General features: G+C 42.0%; 1 protein-coding gene across 6 annotated transcripts in view; it reads left to right on the plus strand.

Annotated features, from left to right (window-relative positions):
- PTCD2 (pentatricopeptide repeat domain 2) overlaps nucleotides 1-19,341 on the plus strand; it is a 65,502-nt gene that overhangs the window by 29,385 nt on the left and 16,776 nt on the right. For 2 of the 6 annotated variants that reach the window (XM_047872631.1, XM_047872664.1), the window contains 2 exons: nucleotides 3,809-3,922; nucleotides 9,339-10,163. In XM_047872631.1, the coding sequence (XP_047728587.1) occupies nucleotides 3,809-3,922; nucleotides 9,339-9,563 (339 nt within the window). In that variant the 3' untranslated portion in view covers nucleotides 9,564-10,163. Of the gene's footprint in view, nucleotides 1-3,808; nucleotides 3,923-4,793; nucleotides 4,955-9,229; nucleotides 10,164-19,341 lie in introns of those variants that run through there. The other 4 variants (XM_047872652.1, XM_047872659.1, XR_007155031.1 and 1 more) reach the window with 3 other exon arrangements.

A 19,341-nucleotide genomic window follows, 5' to 3' on the forward strand; every position in this document is an offset into this window, starting at 1 on the left:
AGAAAGAGAGAGCATGTGCATGTGTGCTTACGTGAATGGGGAAGGGGCAGAGAGAGGAGAGAATTCCAAGCAGGCTCCATGCTGTCAGTGCAGAGTCCAGGGCGGGGCTTGATCCCACCAACCATGAGATCATGACCCAAGCTGAAATGACTGATGCTCAACTGACTGAGCCACTCAGGTTCCCCAACACAGATAGATGTTTTTCGGTTTTTTGGGTTTTTTTAAATGTTTGTTTATTTTTGAGACACAGGGAGACAGAGCACAAGTGGGGGAAGGGCAGAGAGAGAGGGAGACACATAATCTGAAACAGGCTCCAGGCTCTGAGCTGTCAGCACACAGCCCGATGCGGGGCTCAAACCCAGGAACCATGAGATCGTGACCTGAGCCAAAGTTGGATGCTTAACCGACTGAGCCACCCAGGCTCCCCCAGATAGATGTTTTAATGCCCCTTTCTGCAGTCACTAAGGTCCCCCTAAAGTTACAGTCCATGCTAGGAAGCCTCCTAGGCTGCATGGGGTAGGCAAGGAGATAGGACTCTTTCTCATAAATCCCTTAAGATTTTGGAACTTAAGAATTGCATTTTGGCTAAGAGCGATGTAGACTTGAGGGGAAAAAAAGGAGTCTGTACAACTGAGAAGCTTTGTTTTTCTTCCATGTATAAAAACCATGTAGATGGTCAGTCTAGGTCTGGTGTGACATTTTATGATAACATCAGGGACCCAGCCTCTTTCTGTGTTTCCATACCACCATTGTAAGTGTATGATTTTTATCTATTACGTCTTTTCCAGCAAGATAGAGGAAGAATGGAGGAGAAAGACACTGGACCCTTTTGAGGATGCTTTCCCAAATGTCTCACCCAGCCACTTGTACTTACATGTTATGGGCCAGAACTGAATCCTGTAACCATACGTAGTAGTAGCAAAGAAACCTGAGAAATATAGTCTTAGAATTCTGTACATGACAGCATCAGTTGAAGTTAGGGAGTTCTGTTAATCAAAAAAGAAGGGGAGGACGGATATTGTTTAGAAAACTAGCAGTCTCTATGGCACTATGATATTCTACTTCAAATATAGCTAACTTAAAAGACAAAGACAAAATGCTAATTTCTGCATGTTCAGGGCTTCTGGTCCTTTATTTTGGTCAAAGGCACCCAATGACTTGTGAATATTTTTTGACGTTTCAGAAAACCAGAGGGGCAGGAGGTGTCCTTCTGTAGTTCTTAGAGTAGTTTTTCTTACCTAAATTCGCCCTATTCCTTGCTAATTTTCTTAGTCTTTGGTTTGAAATCTGTAAGATTGAAGCATTGTGCTGTACCTTGATCTAGTTTTCCTTAACTGTACCCTGAGGTTTCAGTTCGAGACCAATTCTAGCTTTAAATTCTCTCTTTGCCTTTTATCAGTAACTGCCTCATCTGTATTGTCCTTCATCAGTCTATTTTGAGGTATTGAACTTTACTTTTGAAATCCCTTCTGAATCACAGATAGTTGCTGGAGGCAGGGAGGGAAATTGGGAAGACTTAAGAAGAGAGGTTGAAATCTTCCAGGAGCACATCATTAATAGATCCTAGCATGGAGCTCCAGGAGGTTTATCTGTGTAAATTGCTAGGGGACCTCCGTTCTCCTTCTCATTCGTTATTGGCAAAGGTCTACTAGGTGCAAGGCACTAGAGACCTAACACCTAACAAGGTCAATTTCTCCTTGCCCTCAATAGGACAGACAATTGCCAACCCAATCAGAATTGGTTATTATTAATGTAAGAGTTTGAAGTACTATTGAGAGTCAGAGACTTTACCCTACTTTTAAGCTAAAGAGTAAACCTTCCATAGTTTCATGGATGCTGGTACAGTTCACAAGGTACTGAGAGGTGAAGGACATTTCCTTAAATCAGAGCAACAGTAGTAGCCACAACATTAGCATTTTTGCATCAGTTTCTTGAACCCAGTTCCCACATGGCAACCCGAGGTCTATATGCCTCTTATACATACAGGAGAACCCAGATCTCTCAAAATGGCAGTAAGCATGCCTGCCCTTTTCTCTACATGAGGCACCATGTCGGTCTTTCCAGGCTGTGGGTTCTATGAATATCCTTGAAAAGATAGTCTGGAATAAAGGCAGGTAGTACTTCTTCTGCTTGAATGTGAGAAATCTGTAGAGTGTTGCCTCCCAGTGAAAAGTGTGCTCATGACTTGGCCTGTGCTTTGCAACACTGAACTTAGATTGGGTTCTTTGGATTTAGCCTACTTGGAATCATTTCATTCTGTTCTTTGGGACCAAAGTTAGCCCCTCATCTCGATCAACTGCTAAACAAACTTATATTGTTATAATGGTCTGTAGAAAGAACTAAGCTGGTTTGCTATATGAAAAGAAATATCTCTTCCAGAAAAACTCTTTTCCAAAGGATCAAGAGCCTTTAAAATGTTTATATTCTTTGACTTTATAATTTCACTTCTGGGAGTCAAGTCCTAGATATTAACAAGGTTTGTTTTTTTTTTAATGTATGCATTTATCAATATGTTGAACTTACCAATATATTGAAGAGTGGTATTGCTTAAATTAACAAATTATCATATACGCATTCATCATTAAAAATGAGGTATTCTGTAATTTCTTAATGAGAAAATATTCACTGTATAATAGTTGACAGAATGGGATCTGGGGGAAAATTAATACATTTGGAAGATAATACATGAAATTGTAAACAGTGGATAACATTAGTTGGGGAATTCTGAATCATTCTGATTTTCTTTTCTTTTTTAATGTTTTTATTTATTTTTGAGAGAGAGAGAGCGAGCACCAGCAGGGGAGGGGCAGAAAGTGAAGGAGACCCAGAATCCAAAGCAGGCTCCAGGCTCTGAGCTGTAGGCACAGAGCCCAATGCAGGGCTCGAACCCACAAACTGTGAGGTCATGACCTGAGCCGAAGTTGGATGCTCAACCTGCTGAACCACACAGACGCCCTGTTATTTTCTTTAACCTTTTCTGTATTTTTCAAATTGTACTAGTGAATATTGGTAATGGGTGGAGCGAAGGGGGGAATGTGTTTTTTTTCCTTGGGTTAAATATGTCTATCTGATGGAAGGTAGTTAGTGGTACCATCTTAAAAGCCAAGTACAGTACCCAGTTTTAGAAGTTCCTTAATAGCCACAATGTAAATAGGAGTACTTGAACCAGCTTCCTCTTGATACCTGCAACTGATTAGCCTGCAATTTCTAGGAAGGAAGGAAGGAAGGAAGGAAGGAAGGAAGGAAGGAAGGGGAAGAGGAAGAGGAAAAGGAAGAGGAAAAGGAAAAGGAAAAAAGGAATATTTCACCCCACAGTCGATCTTAGGAGATAGTCTCATAGTCCTCTGCTCCGAATCTGGAAGAAATAGGAAGAAACTGATAGTAATGTTTGAGTACCTGCTGTGTGCTGGTATTTTATTCGATATTCACAGTAATTCCAAATGTGAGATGTAAACCTATTTTCCTAATTTTATAAATGCAAAAGTTGGAAGAGCTTAAATACATGGCCAGAGTTACATAGCTCATAATTGCCCATGCCAGGAGTCCAGCCCAAATATGCCAGACTCCAAAATCTGTATTTTCTCCGTTTCTTTATTTAGGTAAGTTTTGAAGTTGAGGTGTTTTAATTAGCTGTTGGAAACCCAAGTTCTGGCTGATAGACATATATTCGAAGCATCTTTGAATTTGTGCAAGAGAATGAATTAGGTAATAGCATGAAAGCAGGTAGATGCCTGTAAATGTAGGGTTCATACATCATTGTTGAGCGCTGGCTCAGTCTTGTTTTTGCTTGTTTGTTCTTTGTATTCAGATTTTGATTCATATCCAGTCAAATATGTTGAAAACCCTGATAAAGATATTAAAGGATGCTGCAGACGGAAATTTATCAAAATTTGTGAAAAGACAGGAGTTCTCAGAAGAAGTGGTGAGTATGAGATTGCTGCAGAAATGATTTAAAGGTGAAAGGACATGCATTAGAGTATCCACTTACTGTCTTCATTCTACAGGCCGCCACCTTAAAGAGCGTCAAGTATGACAACATCTCTCTTTTTCCTGTTAAAAGATTTCTGTTTGGGTGCAAAGGTTTTTTTTCTTCCAACGGGAAGTATCCTCTGAAATTCTAGGAAAACTTGGTCCTCTTACATTATTTCCCCACCCCCCACATAGTGTTTTCCTGCATCCTGGGTCCCCTTTTTCCTCAAGCCCTCCAGTACCTTCTGCCCACTCCCTGACCCCTGCGCCCTGGTTCATGGCGGAAGTAAGAGCAATCAGGAGAGAACTGCTGCCTCACCAACCACCTCCTGTCCCGCCTGCTCATCTTTCCTCCTGAAGCCATGGCAATTGAATGCACCTCTCTGGAGCAGGCTTCCCCACTGAGCCCTAGAGCCCATCCCTCAGACCCACTGTAGGACATCAGTTCAGAAGATATTTTACCCTGTTTTGAGCATCATGAACATCCCCGTCCCTGGGGATCATTCCCATCAGCAATAAGCTACAGTAGCTCTCATCTTAAAAATTAAAAAAAAAAAAGTGTCCCTACTTACACAAATAAAAAGACACACTATGTGTTGAGATAGGAGGACTCAACCCCATAAAGTCAGTTCTTCCCAACTTATTGTGATAATGTAACCTAATAAAAGTGCCATTAGTTTTGTTTGTGTGGTTAAAGTTTAGTAGGAAGAACAAACTAACAAGAATAACTGGGAAAACCTTGTGAGAGGAGAGCAGGGAGGGGTGCTAGACCTGCCAGATATTTAACCGTATTAATGCTTCTATAATCAGAACTTTGGTTTTAGGTACTGAATAGACCAACTAATGGAACTGTATAAATGTTTTTGCAAAACTATAAAACAAAATTAAATAGAAATGATAAGCAGTTTCAAAAAATTGAAAGCAGAAGGAAACAAAGGAACCCATGTCTGACACTGATGGCTGAAGCACACAAAGAGGAGCTACTGTAAGTCCTTTGAAATTTAGTAATTTGTCCATCAGTAGCTAAAGGGAAAAAAACTGTAAGGAAATCGTAAATGACTGGCAGTGATGAGTTTGTTACTAATGATATTGGTATTGTCGTTTTGACTAATGAAGAGGCCTGTTTGATTGGTTCGCCCTCCCTGCTTTTCTCCCTCCTTCCCTTGCCTTCTGACGGTACTGGTGCCTGCTGGTTGGCAGGAGAGGGCAGCAGGCTCCTTTCTCCCCCTCTGACATTCTGTTGCCCTCCCAGCCCTATCCCTTTTTTGGACTTGCATCCAAAGGCTTCTACCTGCTGGCACAGGGAGCTTGTCAGGAAACTAACTGGATATGATTAATTTAAAACTTCTGTTTGGATTCCTTAGCGCTGTGGAGGTTGTGATCCACCCAAACCCTTTTGGAGTATGTTTTAGGAAAGTAGGGTAACTGGAAATGTAAACCTGTTTTAAAGTGCACAGTTCGTGCATGTGCATCCATTACTGACACAACTTCAGTTTCCCCAGCAGCACTAATGCTTATCACTCTACTTAGATCTGGTTTATCAATATGTTGTCCCCATTATATGACTGAAGCATCCAAACAAACACCACATTGAGAAGTACTGATTTTTTCCCCAAAGTCTGTAAGATTGACTTATTTCAAAAGCTCCCCCTCTAGCTGAGTGTGTTCCTGGCTGTTGTGAGGCTGCATGGGGAACTGCCGTTGAGAAATAAATAAACGCTCTAACTCCAGTAGCCTTTGAACAGCTCTAAATAACACTTGTAAGACTGTATGCAGAGTCCTCCATTATAAAACCTGCATCTTACAAGTGCTCTGGGTAGTGTTGATGCCAACAGCTATTAAAGATGTCTTGTATGGGGCGCCTGGGTGGCTCGGTCGGTTAAGCATCTGACTTCAGCTCAGGTCATGATCTTGTGGTTTGTGAGTTTGAGCCCAGTGTCAGGCTCTGTGCTGGCAGCTCGTAGCCTGGAGCCTGCTTCCAATTCTGTGTCTCCCTCTCTCTCTCTCTCTACCCCTTCCCCACTCACACTCTGTCTCTGTCTCTCAAAAATGAATAAACTAGGGGCGCCTGGGTGGTTCAGTCGGTTAAGCGTCCGACTTCAGCTCAGGTCGTGATCTCGCGGTTCGTGAGTTCAAGCCCCGCGTCGGGCTCTGTGCTGACAGCTCAGAGCCTGGAGCCTGTTTCAGATTCTGTGTCTCCCTCTCTCTCTGCCCCTCCCCTGTTCATGCTCTGTCTCTCTCTGTCTCAAAAATAAATAAACGTTTAAAAAAAAAAAAAAAGATGTCTCGTGTGTGGAGATAAGGTTATACCTACCACCAAAGGAATGTTGAAAAGAATTGTTGGGTTGTTTTTTTTTTTAATTACTATGACTAAAATCTCTCCAAACATTCACTGTTTCTTCACTGATTTCTTTTTTGAAACTAACCTAACAATGGAGTAAAATCTCTTTTCTGCCTAAGTTGTAGAATGGTCCCTGTGACACCATTTGGTATTTGTATAGTGATGGGAGAGAATTGATGCAGTATATGCAGTTAGAGCAAAGTTATCTCCAGCTTGGCATGTTTGCTTGGCTGCTTTCGGAAACCATATGCTGCCCATTAGGTCACCTCACCTTCAACATGGGGCAGGGACTAAACAAGCTATTCATTCTTCTTAAGAATAACATAAAATGCTGAAACTTCTTACCTGAAGGTTCCTGGGAGCCCTTGTTTGAAAGGAAGGTATGTTGGCAGCAGATAGGGTTATGATCTTTCTAGAAGGTGACCAGAGGATTTCTTAGGGACCTTGATCACACGTAAATTTTATAAGATGTGTTGTTGGATTGTATCATAAATAAGGATTGAACGAAGTCAACTATTGATTTTGTTCAAAAGTAGCTTTACATTGTTATTTAGAGCTCACCCATTTTTGTAGAATTAAATGCCATTCTTACACTTTTGAGTCCAATGTTCATACCTTTGGTTTAGACATCTCCATGCCTCATATTTGTGTATATCCAACAACCTCTTGACTTACCCACTTAGAACTTTCACAGGCATCTCAACCAGAACTCTTGATGTTTTTATGCTTCCAAATCTGTTCCTCCCATCTTGCCCATCTCTATTAATTACCTCACCCATCACCAAGTTACTAAAGCCCAAATTAGGAAGATGTCTGATTCCTCCCTTTCCTTGACCTCTTCCTCAATAAATCCTTTCATTTTAACTCCCCAGATATACTTGATAGATGTCTACTTCAGCATGTTGTGTCTATGTTTTCCAGTCTAGACTGTGATCCTCTCTCATGTGGACTGTGGTATTGGCCTCTGGATTAGTCTCCACCCTCCCTTTCTCTACACGTTTAAACATTATCTGCGGATGTTTAAACCTAAATCAGATCCTGTCCTAATTTGGACCTTCTGACAGCTTCTAGAATACATTCCAGAAAACTTAACCATGTATAAAACCCTACATATTTGGCTGTGCCTCCTGCTCTGATTGTTAAATTTGGCAAACTTGTTCCATTGCTGTTTGACTCCTTTTCCTAGTATGTTTCATTGTATAGTATGTACCACATAAACACCCTTTTTTTTTTTAATATGAAATTTATTGTCACATTGGTTTCCATACAACACCCAGTGCTCATCCCAACAGGTGCCCTCCTCAGTAGCCATCACCCACCCTCTCCTCCCTCCCACCCCCATCAACCCTCAGTTTGTTCTCACTTTTTAAGAGTCTCTTATGGTTTGGCTCCCTCCCTCTCTAACCTTTTTTTTTTCCCCTTCCCCTCCCCCCATGGTCTTGTGTTAAGTTTCTCAAGATCCACATAAGAGTGAAAACATACAGTATCTGTCTTTCTCTGTATGGCTTATTTCACTTAGCATCACACTCTCCAGTTCCATCCACGTTGCTACAAAAGGCCATATTTCATTCTTTCTCATTGCCACGTAGTATTCCATTGTGTATATAAACCACAATTTCTTTATCCATTCATCAGTTGATGGACATTTAGGCTCTTTCCATAATTTGGCTATTGTTGAAAGTGCTGCTATAAACATTGGGGTACAAGTGCCCCTATGCCTCAGCACTCCTGTATCCCTTGGGTAAATTCCTAGCAGTGCTATTGCTGGGTCATAGGGTAGATCTATTTTTAATTTTTTGAGGAACCTTCACACTGTTTTCCAGAGCAGCTGCACCAGTTTGCATTCCCACCAACAGTGCAAGAGGGTTCCCATTTCTCCACATCCCCTCCAGCATCTGTCGTCTCCTGATTTGTTCATTTTAGCCACTCTGACTGGCGTGATGTGGTATCTGAATGTGGTTTTGATTTGTATTTCCCTGATGAGGAGCGACATTGAGCATCTTTTCATGTGCCTGTTGGCCATCTGGATGTCTTCTTTAGAGAAGTGTCTATTCATGTTTTCTGCCCATTTCTTCACTGGATTATTTGTTTTTCGGGTGTGGAGTTTGGTGAGCTCTTTATAGATTTTGGATACTAGCCCTTTGTCCGATATGTCATTTGCAAATATCTTTTCCCATTCCGTAGGTTGCCTTATAGTTTTGCTGATTGTTTCTTTTGCAGTGCAGAAGCTTTTTATCTTCATGAGGTCCCAGTAGTTCATTTTTGCTTTTAATTCCCTTGCCTTTGGGGATGTGTCGAGTAAGAAATTGCTGCGGCTGAGGTCAGAGAGGTTTTTTCCTGCTTTCTCCTCTAGAGTTTTGATGGTTTCCTGTCTCACATTCAGGTCCTTTATCCATTTTGAGTTTATTTTTGTGAGTGGTGTAAGAAAGTGGTCTAGTTTCAACCTTCTGCATGTTGCTGTCCAGTTCTCCCGGCACCATTGGTTAAAGAGGCTGTCTTTTTTCCATTGGATATTCTTTCCTGCTTTGTCAAAGATTAGTTGGCCATACCTTTTTGGGTCTAATTCTGGGGTTTCTATTCCATTGGTTTATGTGTCTGTTTTTGTGCCAATACCATGCTGTCTTGATGATTACAGCTTTGTAGTAGAGGCTAAAGTCTGGGATTGTGATGCCTCCCGCTTTGGTCTTCTTCTTCAAAATTACTTTGGCTATTCGGGGCCTTTTGTGGTTCCATACAAATTTTAGGATTGCTTGTTCTAGCTTCAAGAAGAACGCTGGTGTAATTTTGATTGGGATTGCTTTATTCGATACCAGGAATGATTTTCAAGTACTAATTGTGAATTTTTTGTATAGCTTATAGAATCCCATGTAGTCATTCATACTTCTGTGTGGCCCGGTACCCTGGTTTTCACCATTATAGGTATACACTATACGTTTTAGTGCATTCGGACCTCTGCTTCTTGGAGAATCAGAAGAACAAGGAAGAAATTTTGCATAGAGATAATGATCTGCTCTTTGGCTTTTTCCAGCTGGCCAAAGCAAGGAAAAAAGTGAAGGATGTACCCGCCCTTCTGGCCAAATTTGATGAGATCTATGGGAAACTCCACATTAATGGCCAGGTCACCACTTGCACTTTGGATACTCTCCTCTGCCACACCCCTGGGGACAGAAAATCCCACATGGTACTATTAAGTAAGAGGACAGTCAGCCATCGGACCTTCCAGCCTCTCAACCAGTCTCTGTGGGCTGAATAACCCTATGCTCAAGTCACTCATGGGTCTGAGCTGGAAGGGGCCTCCCAGTGAGTTAATGGCTTCCTAAGAAATCAGGCATTGTACTCCAGTGGATGCCATGTTAACAAACACTTGGTCTCCTTAAATTTCTGCGTTGATTTCGAACTGTCATGCTGATCTGAGAAGTTAATGTTGTGCCACCGTGAAGATCTAAATCGAGTCCAGCAGAAAGCTCCGCTCCCTCAGAAAGGACACTTCCTCTGTATAAAGTTCTAAGGATCCTTGAAGGAACATGACTGTGGTCTCCAGTCCAACTGCCGGTACCAGCGTAGAACCAAGTAAGCACTAGTGGGAAGGAAATTGCCATAAGTGGTCAACTCCAGTAAATTTTGGGGGGAGTAGTTACTTGCAGACTATACTCTTGCTGAATTCAGGAGGTCTGAAACCCTATTTTGCTACTGTGGGCAATGGTTCAGGATGTTCTCACTGTTTCTGTCATCATATGTCTGTGACCCTAAATAAGATGCTTGTGAATCTGCATATTGACTTGAAATTTTCATTTAAGTTTCATTAGGGTCACATTTTTTCAAAAATGAGAGAAATAAAAGATTCCTGAGAAGATATCTTGAAGTTATGTTTTGTTTTCTCAGCAGCACAAACTAACCCAGGACTTAGGTCTCAGAAGTGATAAGTTAACCAAAATTTAAATGGTTATTACTGTGGTCATAGGCAGGCCAATTGCTTTACAAAATAAATGCCAGTAAAGACACATATGCTCTCTGTATTTTTTGTTTGTTAAATTTTAAGTATTTGGTCCTACATTTCATCTTATTGATGATCTTCTCTTTTCTCTTGGAATGCTTTATTTTTTTGTAAAAGTAAATGTGTCCTGACAGCAGGTTAAAGTTTCCTCATTCTGATCAATCACACGATAGTTTGAAACACAACACCGGTGAGTTGTGCCTTTTGTTTCTCAAGGCCCACGTGATGTTCGCACCTTTCACCCATCTTCCTAGAGTTCTGTACACTCTTTCTTCAGTGCTGCTTCAAAAAGTGAGGTTTGGGGATGCCTGGGTGGCTCAGTGGGTTAAGTGTCCGCCTTTAGCTCAGGTTATGATCTCACAGTTGGTGAGTTAGAGCCCTGCATCAGGCTCTGCTGACAACTCAGAGCCTGGAGCCTGCTTCAGATTCTGTGTCTCCTTCTCTCTCTGCCCTTCCCCTGCTCATGTGCACGTGCATGCTCGCTCTCTCTCTCTCTCTCTAAAAATAAATAAACATTAAAAATTTTTTTAAAAAAGTAAGGTTTGCTTTTAGCTGATTGTTATTCAGAGGCAAGAAGTGTGCATAGAATCAGCAATTTTAGAGTAGGAGGAATCTTCTGAATCTCCTAATTTAACTCCCTCGTCTTTCAGGTGAAAGAAATGACTTGTCCAAGTTGGTATAATTAGTTGCAGGTGGAGCTGAGATGAAAATCCCAATCCCTGGTCTGATACCCTTCCCACTAGAGCACATGTCTCTTCAGAGTTCGAATACTAAAGGAGGGCTCCCACGACTCACAGTGTGACGACTCACTGTGTGGCCATGGGCTCACTGCAGTTTCCTTGTTTGTTAAATGAGCTAATCATACCCACCTCCTAGGCCTGATGTGAGAGTGGAATGAGGTGATCAATGTAAAGCAAGCCGAACAGTGGCTGGCACCGAGCAAGTGCTGAATGAACGTTAAGTATCGTCATTTCTGTCAGTAGCACTCAGAATGTGGGTACCTAGTTGAAGAATTATATAAACAAATGTGTTCTTCCTCCTGTAAAGAAAACCCAAAAGAATTTCTTTTGCTTATGCTTGGTGAGGCCTTACCCCTTTTAAAGAAAACTCTGGGCCTTCATAGAATCTTAATTGTATTTTTAATGCCTCCTGTTTGGATTTCTCTACCTTCAAAGTCTTAGGGAATAATAGGGCATGCTTCCTGTCCCCCAACTTACCTTTTATCTTGTCTGACTTTCACAAAGAGCATTAAAATGCCTTTTATGCCCTGTGTGAACAGCTAACAACCATTCATTACCAAAAAAAAAAAAAAAAAAAGGCAGTAAATAGCAGCCATGACCTTCCTAAGCTCTGTTGCTCTGAACAGCTGGTGGCTATGGTGGCTCTGCTGACTGTAGAAACTGGGCGATTCGATCTGTTCCCAGAAGTGATGCTGAGAGGCAGCAGTACAGCATGAACTAATGAGCCTTATGTTTACCCCAAAATAATAGATGATTCTGAAGGCTAAAACCCCATCAAGGAGAAAGTTTGCTTAGTGGATCATGAGCATTTCATTCTTTAAAGTTTCATAATTTCCTTGAAAAATGATGTTTTCTTGCAATCGATAATTTGCCTAAAGCATGCACTTACTCTGTTAATGAGAATATTTGGACAGAACATCTTATTCCCCAACCCTGTTATGTGCCTTTGTAGATTGTTTCATTTATTATAAATGTCTCTTGCTTCAGAGTCCAGATGTCATCCTGGTGGATACAGCACAGTGTGAGGAGAGGAAAAGATCCCTCCTTCACTAGGTGTTATCAGGATAGTGTTCTGGTTATGTCTTGCTGTGTCTCTAAGCCACTAGAACTTAGTGGCTTGAAACACCAATCATTTTCTCATTATCATTAGAATTGACTGGCTCAGGCAGGCTGCTCTGGGTCTCAGGTGGTTATCAGTTGTTGGTGGCTGGGATTAGAGTCACCTCAAAGGTTTCTTCACTTAATATTTGTGGCAGGTGACGCTAGGTCCTCAGCTGAGGCTCCCTGACAGCATAGTGGCCGAGTACTAGGGAGTGTGCCAAGAGGACCAGGCGGAAGCTGTTGTCACCTTTTACCACCTGGTTTCAGAAGTCCTGTGGCAGCACTTCCACTCAAATCACAAGCTCATCCACATTCAAGGCGAGGGCACATTCATTCCAGCTTTCGGTGGTGGCAATGTCGAGGGAACACATGTTTTAAACTACCGGAGCCTTTTTTTCCAGCAAGCTCTTTCAACTTCTTTGCCATTGCTGCTTGTCTAATTAAAGTCGCCATCATTAGTCCTGTGTCTTTCAGCTATCTTCTCTACTATAGCCCACGAGGTTTCCAAAACAAATTTGTCCTTTTCTATTTAGAACCTGCTGAGGGCTCTTCACATCCCTCTGGATAAAGCTCTGTCTCTTCAACATGATTTAGAAGGCCGTTCGTAATCTGGCCCCGGTTTGCCCAGCCAGCCCTATCCCTTGCTACTCCACACTCCTTCTTCCCTCCCACTCATTTTTCAGGCCATAACTTAGATATTTTTTCACCTGGAAAGGCTTTCTCTGTCCATCCACCTACCTCAAGTTCAGCTTAGGTAAACTGCTTCCGTGCCCCTGTGCCTCACTTATCAACACGCATACCATGCTGCTGCCATTGTTCTCCATCCTTCACCACATTTAGGTGTCATGTCTATCTTGTTCTCTGTTGTTTGCCCAGAGCATGGTAGGGATCATATCAGAGGATGAGGACTCCTCAACTCACAAAACTCATTTGTACTGTGTAATGATGTTGGTTGTCATCATATCCCCCTGTGAACAGCTTTTTCTCTCCAGTGACTTCCACTCAGTCCCAGACACTCCACATTTAGGCCTGACCTCAGGCTTTTGCTCAGCCTATTTTGTATCCTTTTCTCCTCCAACCTAAAATGCCCTCCCACTTTATCCATCCTTTTCTGCCTATTCAAGATTCACCTCACGTCACCTCTTCCCTAAGATGTTCTCAAGATGAAGAGCCCTTATAGATTCTCCATTCACTCATTCACAAAGTCAATATTGAGCAGCTTACGCTGGACAAGGCACTATGAAAGGCTCCTAAGATGCCACAGGAAGAACACATCATCTCCATTTCCCAAAGCAGAACATTTTTACCCTGCCATGTTGAACTTAAGGACCTTTTGGTCTAGTCATTTGTTCATTGCTCCTACAGACAGTACTCCTTACAGAGTGATCAAAATCTTCCCAAAGAATACTCAGTAGTGAAATAGACCAATCCTAAACAATTCAGGCTGACATTTTTTTGACAGCAATCTAAGAAGTTAATACAAAATTGAACCAATTCCTAATGATTATTACTGAGAAATTATAATGGGGAGGTAAAGATTTATCTGCTATAATTTAGGTAGGCAGAATTGGAGGTTTCTCTATTTCTTTGCAAGCAAACAAATTTCTTTGTCTTTTTTTTTTTTTTTTAACGTTTATTTGTTTCTGAGAGAGAGAGGCAGAGTGTGAGCAGGGGAGGTGGAGAGAGAGAGAGGGAGACAGAGAATCCGAAGCAGGCTCCAGGCTCTGAGCTGTCAGCACAGAGCCCAATGCAGGGCTCAAACTCAACAGACCACGAGATCAGACTGAGCCACCCAGGCGCCCCACAAGCAAACAAATTTCTTACGCACTCTGTACTCTCTGTTTAGAACCCCAGAGGAATTGATGGAAGACTTGATCTTGCTTAAAGGATATTTTGAGCTTTGATTTTTTTTTTTCCTTTAGGTAAATGTTTGATCTTTCTGCATAGCTTCCTTTCACTCCTTTTCATAGACAAAATGACAGCTGGGTATAAGGCAGTGGTTCTCACACTTCAGCAAGCATCAGAGATACCTGGAGAGTTTATTCAAACCCAGAATCCTGGGACCCATCTCCAGAGTTTTTGATTCCACAGATCTGGAGCAGAGTCCGAGAATGTGTATTTCTAATAAATTTCTAATAAATTCTCTGTTACTAGTCTGGGGACTGTAGTTTAAACCACTATTTTTTTTAGGAAGCTTATGTTTTCTTATGTGCAGGGGAGACTTGGGCTTCAGTTACCATCTCCGTTCTTCTGGTCTCTGCTGTGACCAGGAGGGAAGAGCAGGCAATGGGGTCTTGTCCCTGGACTCCTGAGCAAGTATCTGCTGAGGTGTGTATTGACTGCCATGTGCCTCCTGAGGACCCTCAGTCTAATGTTGACCCACCTCCACCTCACAGCCTCTCCACTGGAGTCAATGAATCAGGAATCCCAGGTCATTATGATTTAAGATCAATGAAAAATGTATTTAGTTTTTTCAAATTATACATACATGCACAAATAGATACGTATACACCTATGTATAAATATCCATGTCAACTAAGGTAGCATATGGCAGAATAGCACAGAGCTTGACAACAGAAACCCAAGATTTAAATGTACTTAAATAACATTTCTATCTACAAATTTGACATACATTATGCATTTAAAAATGTGCGGTGAGCCAAATCATTGTGAATTAACCCCCCCAGTGGAAATATTTCAGAAAAGTAAAAGAGAGTTTTTAAAAGGAAATGGTTTGTACTGCATAAACAATGAATCAAGGAATTAAGTTGGCTTGAACAGCATTACCTCAAAAATACCTTGAGTGGGGCACGTGGGTGACTTAGTTGGTTGACCTTCTGACTTCCGCTCAGGTCATGATCTCACACATTTCGTGGGTTCGGGCCTGCATCCAGCGTTGGGCTGACTGCTCTGGGCCTGCTTCAGAGTCTGTCTCCTTTCTGGCTCTCTCTGCCCCTCCCCCACTTGCACGCACTCTGTTTCTTTCAAAAATAAATGAACACTAAAAAAAAGCCGCTTAAATATCTTGAGCAAAACTTGGTGTAATTCTGATTGAAATTTTTGTTGTTGTTGTTAATGTGTCAAAACGAGGGGATTAAAAAATGCCCTCTGTTTTCATGAACTTGGCATTCTCCAAGAGGAACAGACATTAAGTGAGTAACCCTGCAGGTGACCACATTTTTACAGTTGGGGTAAGGCCAGGGTGATACTTACATTACTCTGTGGAATAGATAATAAGTGGCATGCGTTGTGAAAATACGTGCACATACACAGGACCTTTTCTGGTCTTTGATAGCACCAATTGTGTTGTTCATTTTGACATGTAAAGTACATTATCTTGTGCTGTTAGAGAAATTTTTCCAAGTACGGTACATCTAGTGTCTCCTGAAGGACAAACTATCCTACCTGTGTTTTATGACCCCAAAGTGCCTGTGTAGCATATTCCTATACTATGATACTATAATGTGGCCTTTATATTGTTTTGAAAGGGTGAATTAATTGGCATGTTTTAGTTAATATGTATGGCCTCCCATGCTATGCTTTGAGTATTTCACAACTTTCTCATAAACTGGTTGCTCTTTCTTAGTTTTACATAAGACAGCCGAGACCTAGAGAAGTAGAATGCCCAAGAAGGGGGTATAGGTGACTAGTATGCATTAACACGCTGACCAGAGCCCTTTATCTTCGTTTCACTGCATGGGGTTTTCCCTCCAGTATTTCCAGGCTCTCAGCTAATCTGAGACAGAAGTGATTTGGGGAGAAAAGGGAATAGGGGGAGGGTACAACAGTTTTACTCGAGTTTTCCCAGCTGCTAATGGAAGAGTTCAGAACCTTGCTGAACTGCACATTCTACCCACTTACGTACCTTATTGAGTTGATCTTCTGGGACTGTGACCTCCACGAGCCTCAGAGGCATATTTACCACAGTGATTAAAGGTGGGGTCTGGAAAAGAAGGCCCAGCAGAAAGAAAAGAACCCCACGTTTGGCTGCTAATCAGTGCCCTACAGCTGAAATACTCCAAAGCCAGGTGTCTGGGATAGAAGACCTCATTTAATTAGGCTCTGAGAGGAAAATGCACCAGCAGCCCCTGAGCCCACCTGGAAGACATCGAGGAATCGTGGTCTGTCACCTGCAGGCCTGCCTGGGAAATGCATCGCCTGATTAGTGATGTTCACATCCTTCATCTTTGCTGATTCCTTTTTCCTATCCCAAGTCAGGCCAACCTCCTCACCCAGAAGAGCCCAGCAGCACCACGTCACACATTCCACAGATCTCCCTTGTTGCCGGTCAGCAAGATCATCCCGTCGAATTACAAGTGACATCACAAAGGAAGACAGAACCTCCACAAAGTGACTGCCTACAACTTGAACTGATTTCAAATCCATGAATCCAAGGCACATGCCTGGCAGCTCAGCAGCAGAGCCTCCTGATGTACCCCATTGCACTCCGGGGGGGCACATTATGTAACCATTAAGGTTCAAGGGGATTAAGGAGGCCTTCCTTCACTTTCATGGCTGGGAATTACTGAATTAGTATCAGTTGAAAGAGTATGTTCTGATTGTAGCCAGTGCCATGATGGCTACGTGCCCGTCCAAAGATAATTCAACAGGAATGCTGCTCACTGAGAAGCCAGGAGAGATCAAGCAACTCCACATGAGGCTTTGGGGCCATCGGGCTTATCATCCTGTTTAAAACTATGGAGAGCAAAGGAAATGTCATTTCCAATTTAGATTAGCAGAGCCATTTCTTTGACACATCGGTGCTGAAGTAACAGGGAATTTCACAACAACATGCTTTGTATGCTAGGGTTTATAACATTTAAAAAACCTGCTAACACATAATAAGAGTTAATGATTGCGAGGCTGTCTCTGTACCAAGCACGTGGTAGACATTATCTCATTTAACGCTCAGGAAAACCCCATTTCACCGGTGACGAAACAAGCTGGGAGAAGTTAAGTTCTTGACCATAGATGTAATACCAGGGAGTGGGCAAGCACAGGTGGTCTGCTGCCAGAGCTCATGTTTTTAATTCTGTCTCTGTATTGTGTGTCCAAATGGTGGCTGTGTGTATATGTGTGCATGCACATGCTCATATGTGCACTTTTCAGCAGAACCTCGAAGGGGCCACTGAGTGAAAAAGGTTAAAATATACATGCATACACACATACATACATATATATGCATGTGCTATATACACATAGACACACATACATACTTAATGTTTGTGTAAGGTGTAATCCCTCCCCAGCTTCATGCTTTGCTCTTATCACTCATATACAGCTGAACAACTTAAGTAGACAGCAGAGGGCGCCCAGAGTCACTGTTTTTAAAAGGTATCTTTCATTTCTGGAATTCAGGGAGAACAGAGGTCCACATTGCAGGCTAGAAGGCAAAGGTAGCTGTAGATAGACTTCAGGGAGGAAACAGAATATTCCCTTCACTCATATTGAGAGTTCTCGTGTTGAAAGGGTGTTTTTAGAAGAGAGAAAACAGGATGATCCTCTGTAGATAGCATTCTGATGCAAGTATATGTGGGCATACGCTAGATGTTTCATGAAAAAACATCTTCAGCTCCTTATGAAAGAAAAAGAATGAGCCTTTGTCTCACTTGGGAAGGGATTTCCTCCTAAATTAAGAGGAAAAAAATACAGAATGAATGGTTTGCTATTATTTACTAAAATCATATTGGTATGGGAAAGAAGTAAAAAGGAATTAGGGGTGGCTCAGTCGGTTAAGCGTCTGACTTTGGCTCAGGTCATGATCTCACAGTTTGTGGGTTCGAGCCCCATGTTGGGCTCTGTGCTGACAGCTCAGAGCCTAGAGCCTGCTTCACATTCTGGGTCCCCTTCTCTCTGCCCCTCCCCAACTTGTGCTCTGTGTCTCTATGTCTCTCAAAAAATAAATGTTAAAAAAAAATAACCAAACAAGGAATTAGGCTCTTAATTATTCTGTCTTTTCTCCCTACCCAAATCCATCAAACCGCAACCTGTCTCTTCCTGCCATCATCACTGATTTACTTGGAGCTTTCTCCTTTAAAGTAAGGGGGATCTCAGTATTCTGGTGTATTCATCCCTGTCCATTTCTAAGAGTAGGTCGAAGATCAACTTTTCATTATCACACATCTTTAATATACTTTGGGATTTCGCAGAGTACTAATTATTACCATGAGCTGGGGTTGGGATTCTGGTGAAAGATGTCCTGACAAACACCCGAGACCCAGGAAGAGGGGAGCAGTGGGTGCTCTTGCTGAAGATGACTTTTGCTAATAAGTCTTCAGTAGATTACTTCTGGGAACGACCAAAAGTACCTGGAAGAGATTCTGTGCAACTGGTGAGATTAAAGAGAGAAAGTGTTAAGTAGTCTAAATGTGGCCTACTGAGTTGGTATGGCTTGGGTGTAACAGTTCAGGGATACAGGTACCAAAAAGAAGACCCAGGGGAAAATCCTATAGTACATGCTATTCCGCACATATTGTCTTTGATTTTTCTCACTTATGAAATGAAAAACTCACCGTCCACCTGGTTGATGGGCATTTGGTCACACTCCTCTAGGAGTCTGAAGTGCAGTGGCCAAAACTAAATCTGTCTTTACATGCTGTGTTAGCAGGCTTTTATCCCATTAGATGTTGGATGTAGAGAGAGGGCCATATGAAGGTAACTTTCCACTACACTGCACAGAGTGGAGGTGATCTCACTATGACATAATGCGTATATTGCAGGTAAAGAATCAGTGTCATGAAGCTCAGTCAGGATCTGTTTTGACAAGGTCGAGAGCTAAGCAGTTAACCAGTGAACCAACTTGTATGAATGGAAACTCTGGACGTCTGTACCCCTGGGCTCCCACAACCTTTGTTATCCCCTTAGAGTCAAAATCCGAATCTCAGTGGGCCATGGTTCTGGAACAAAAGTGTAAATCTATTATTCATGTGGATCATTCAGGTTCATTTTTAAAATCTTTTCCTCCTCCATACCATCTCAATTCCGCATTTCACTTTGCATTTGTAGACATGGCTTATAAGTTACTGATTATTTCACTCTGTTGGAATCTCCTCAGGTGCAAAACATCTGGATACATAGGGGGAAACAAAGATAACTAGCACACCATTGGTACTAGCAGATCTCCTGACTTCATTTTGCAGATTCTGAGACAAATAGTTGATGGGAGTCCCATGTCGTTGAGTTAAAGTTTTGGCAGG

Source organism: Prionailurus viverrinus, chromosome A1 (genome assembly GCF_022837055.1).
Source record: "Prionailurus viverrinus isolate Anna chromosome A1, UM_Priviv_1.0, whole genome shotgun sequence".
Taxonomy (NCBI): domain Eukaryota; kingdom Metazoa; phylum Chordata; class Mammalia; order Carnivora; family Felidae; genus Prionailurus; species Prionailurus viverrinus.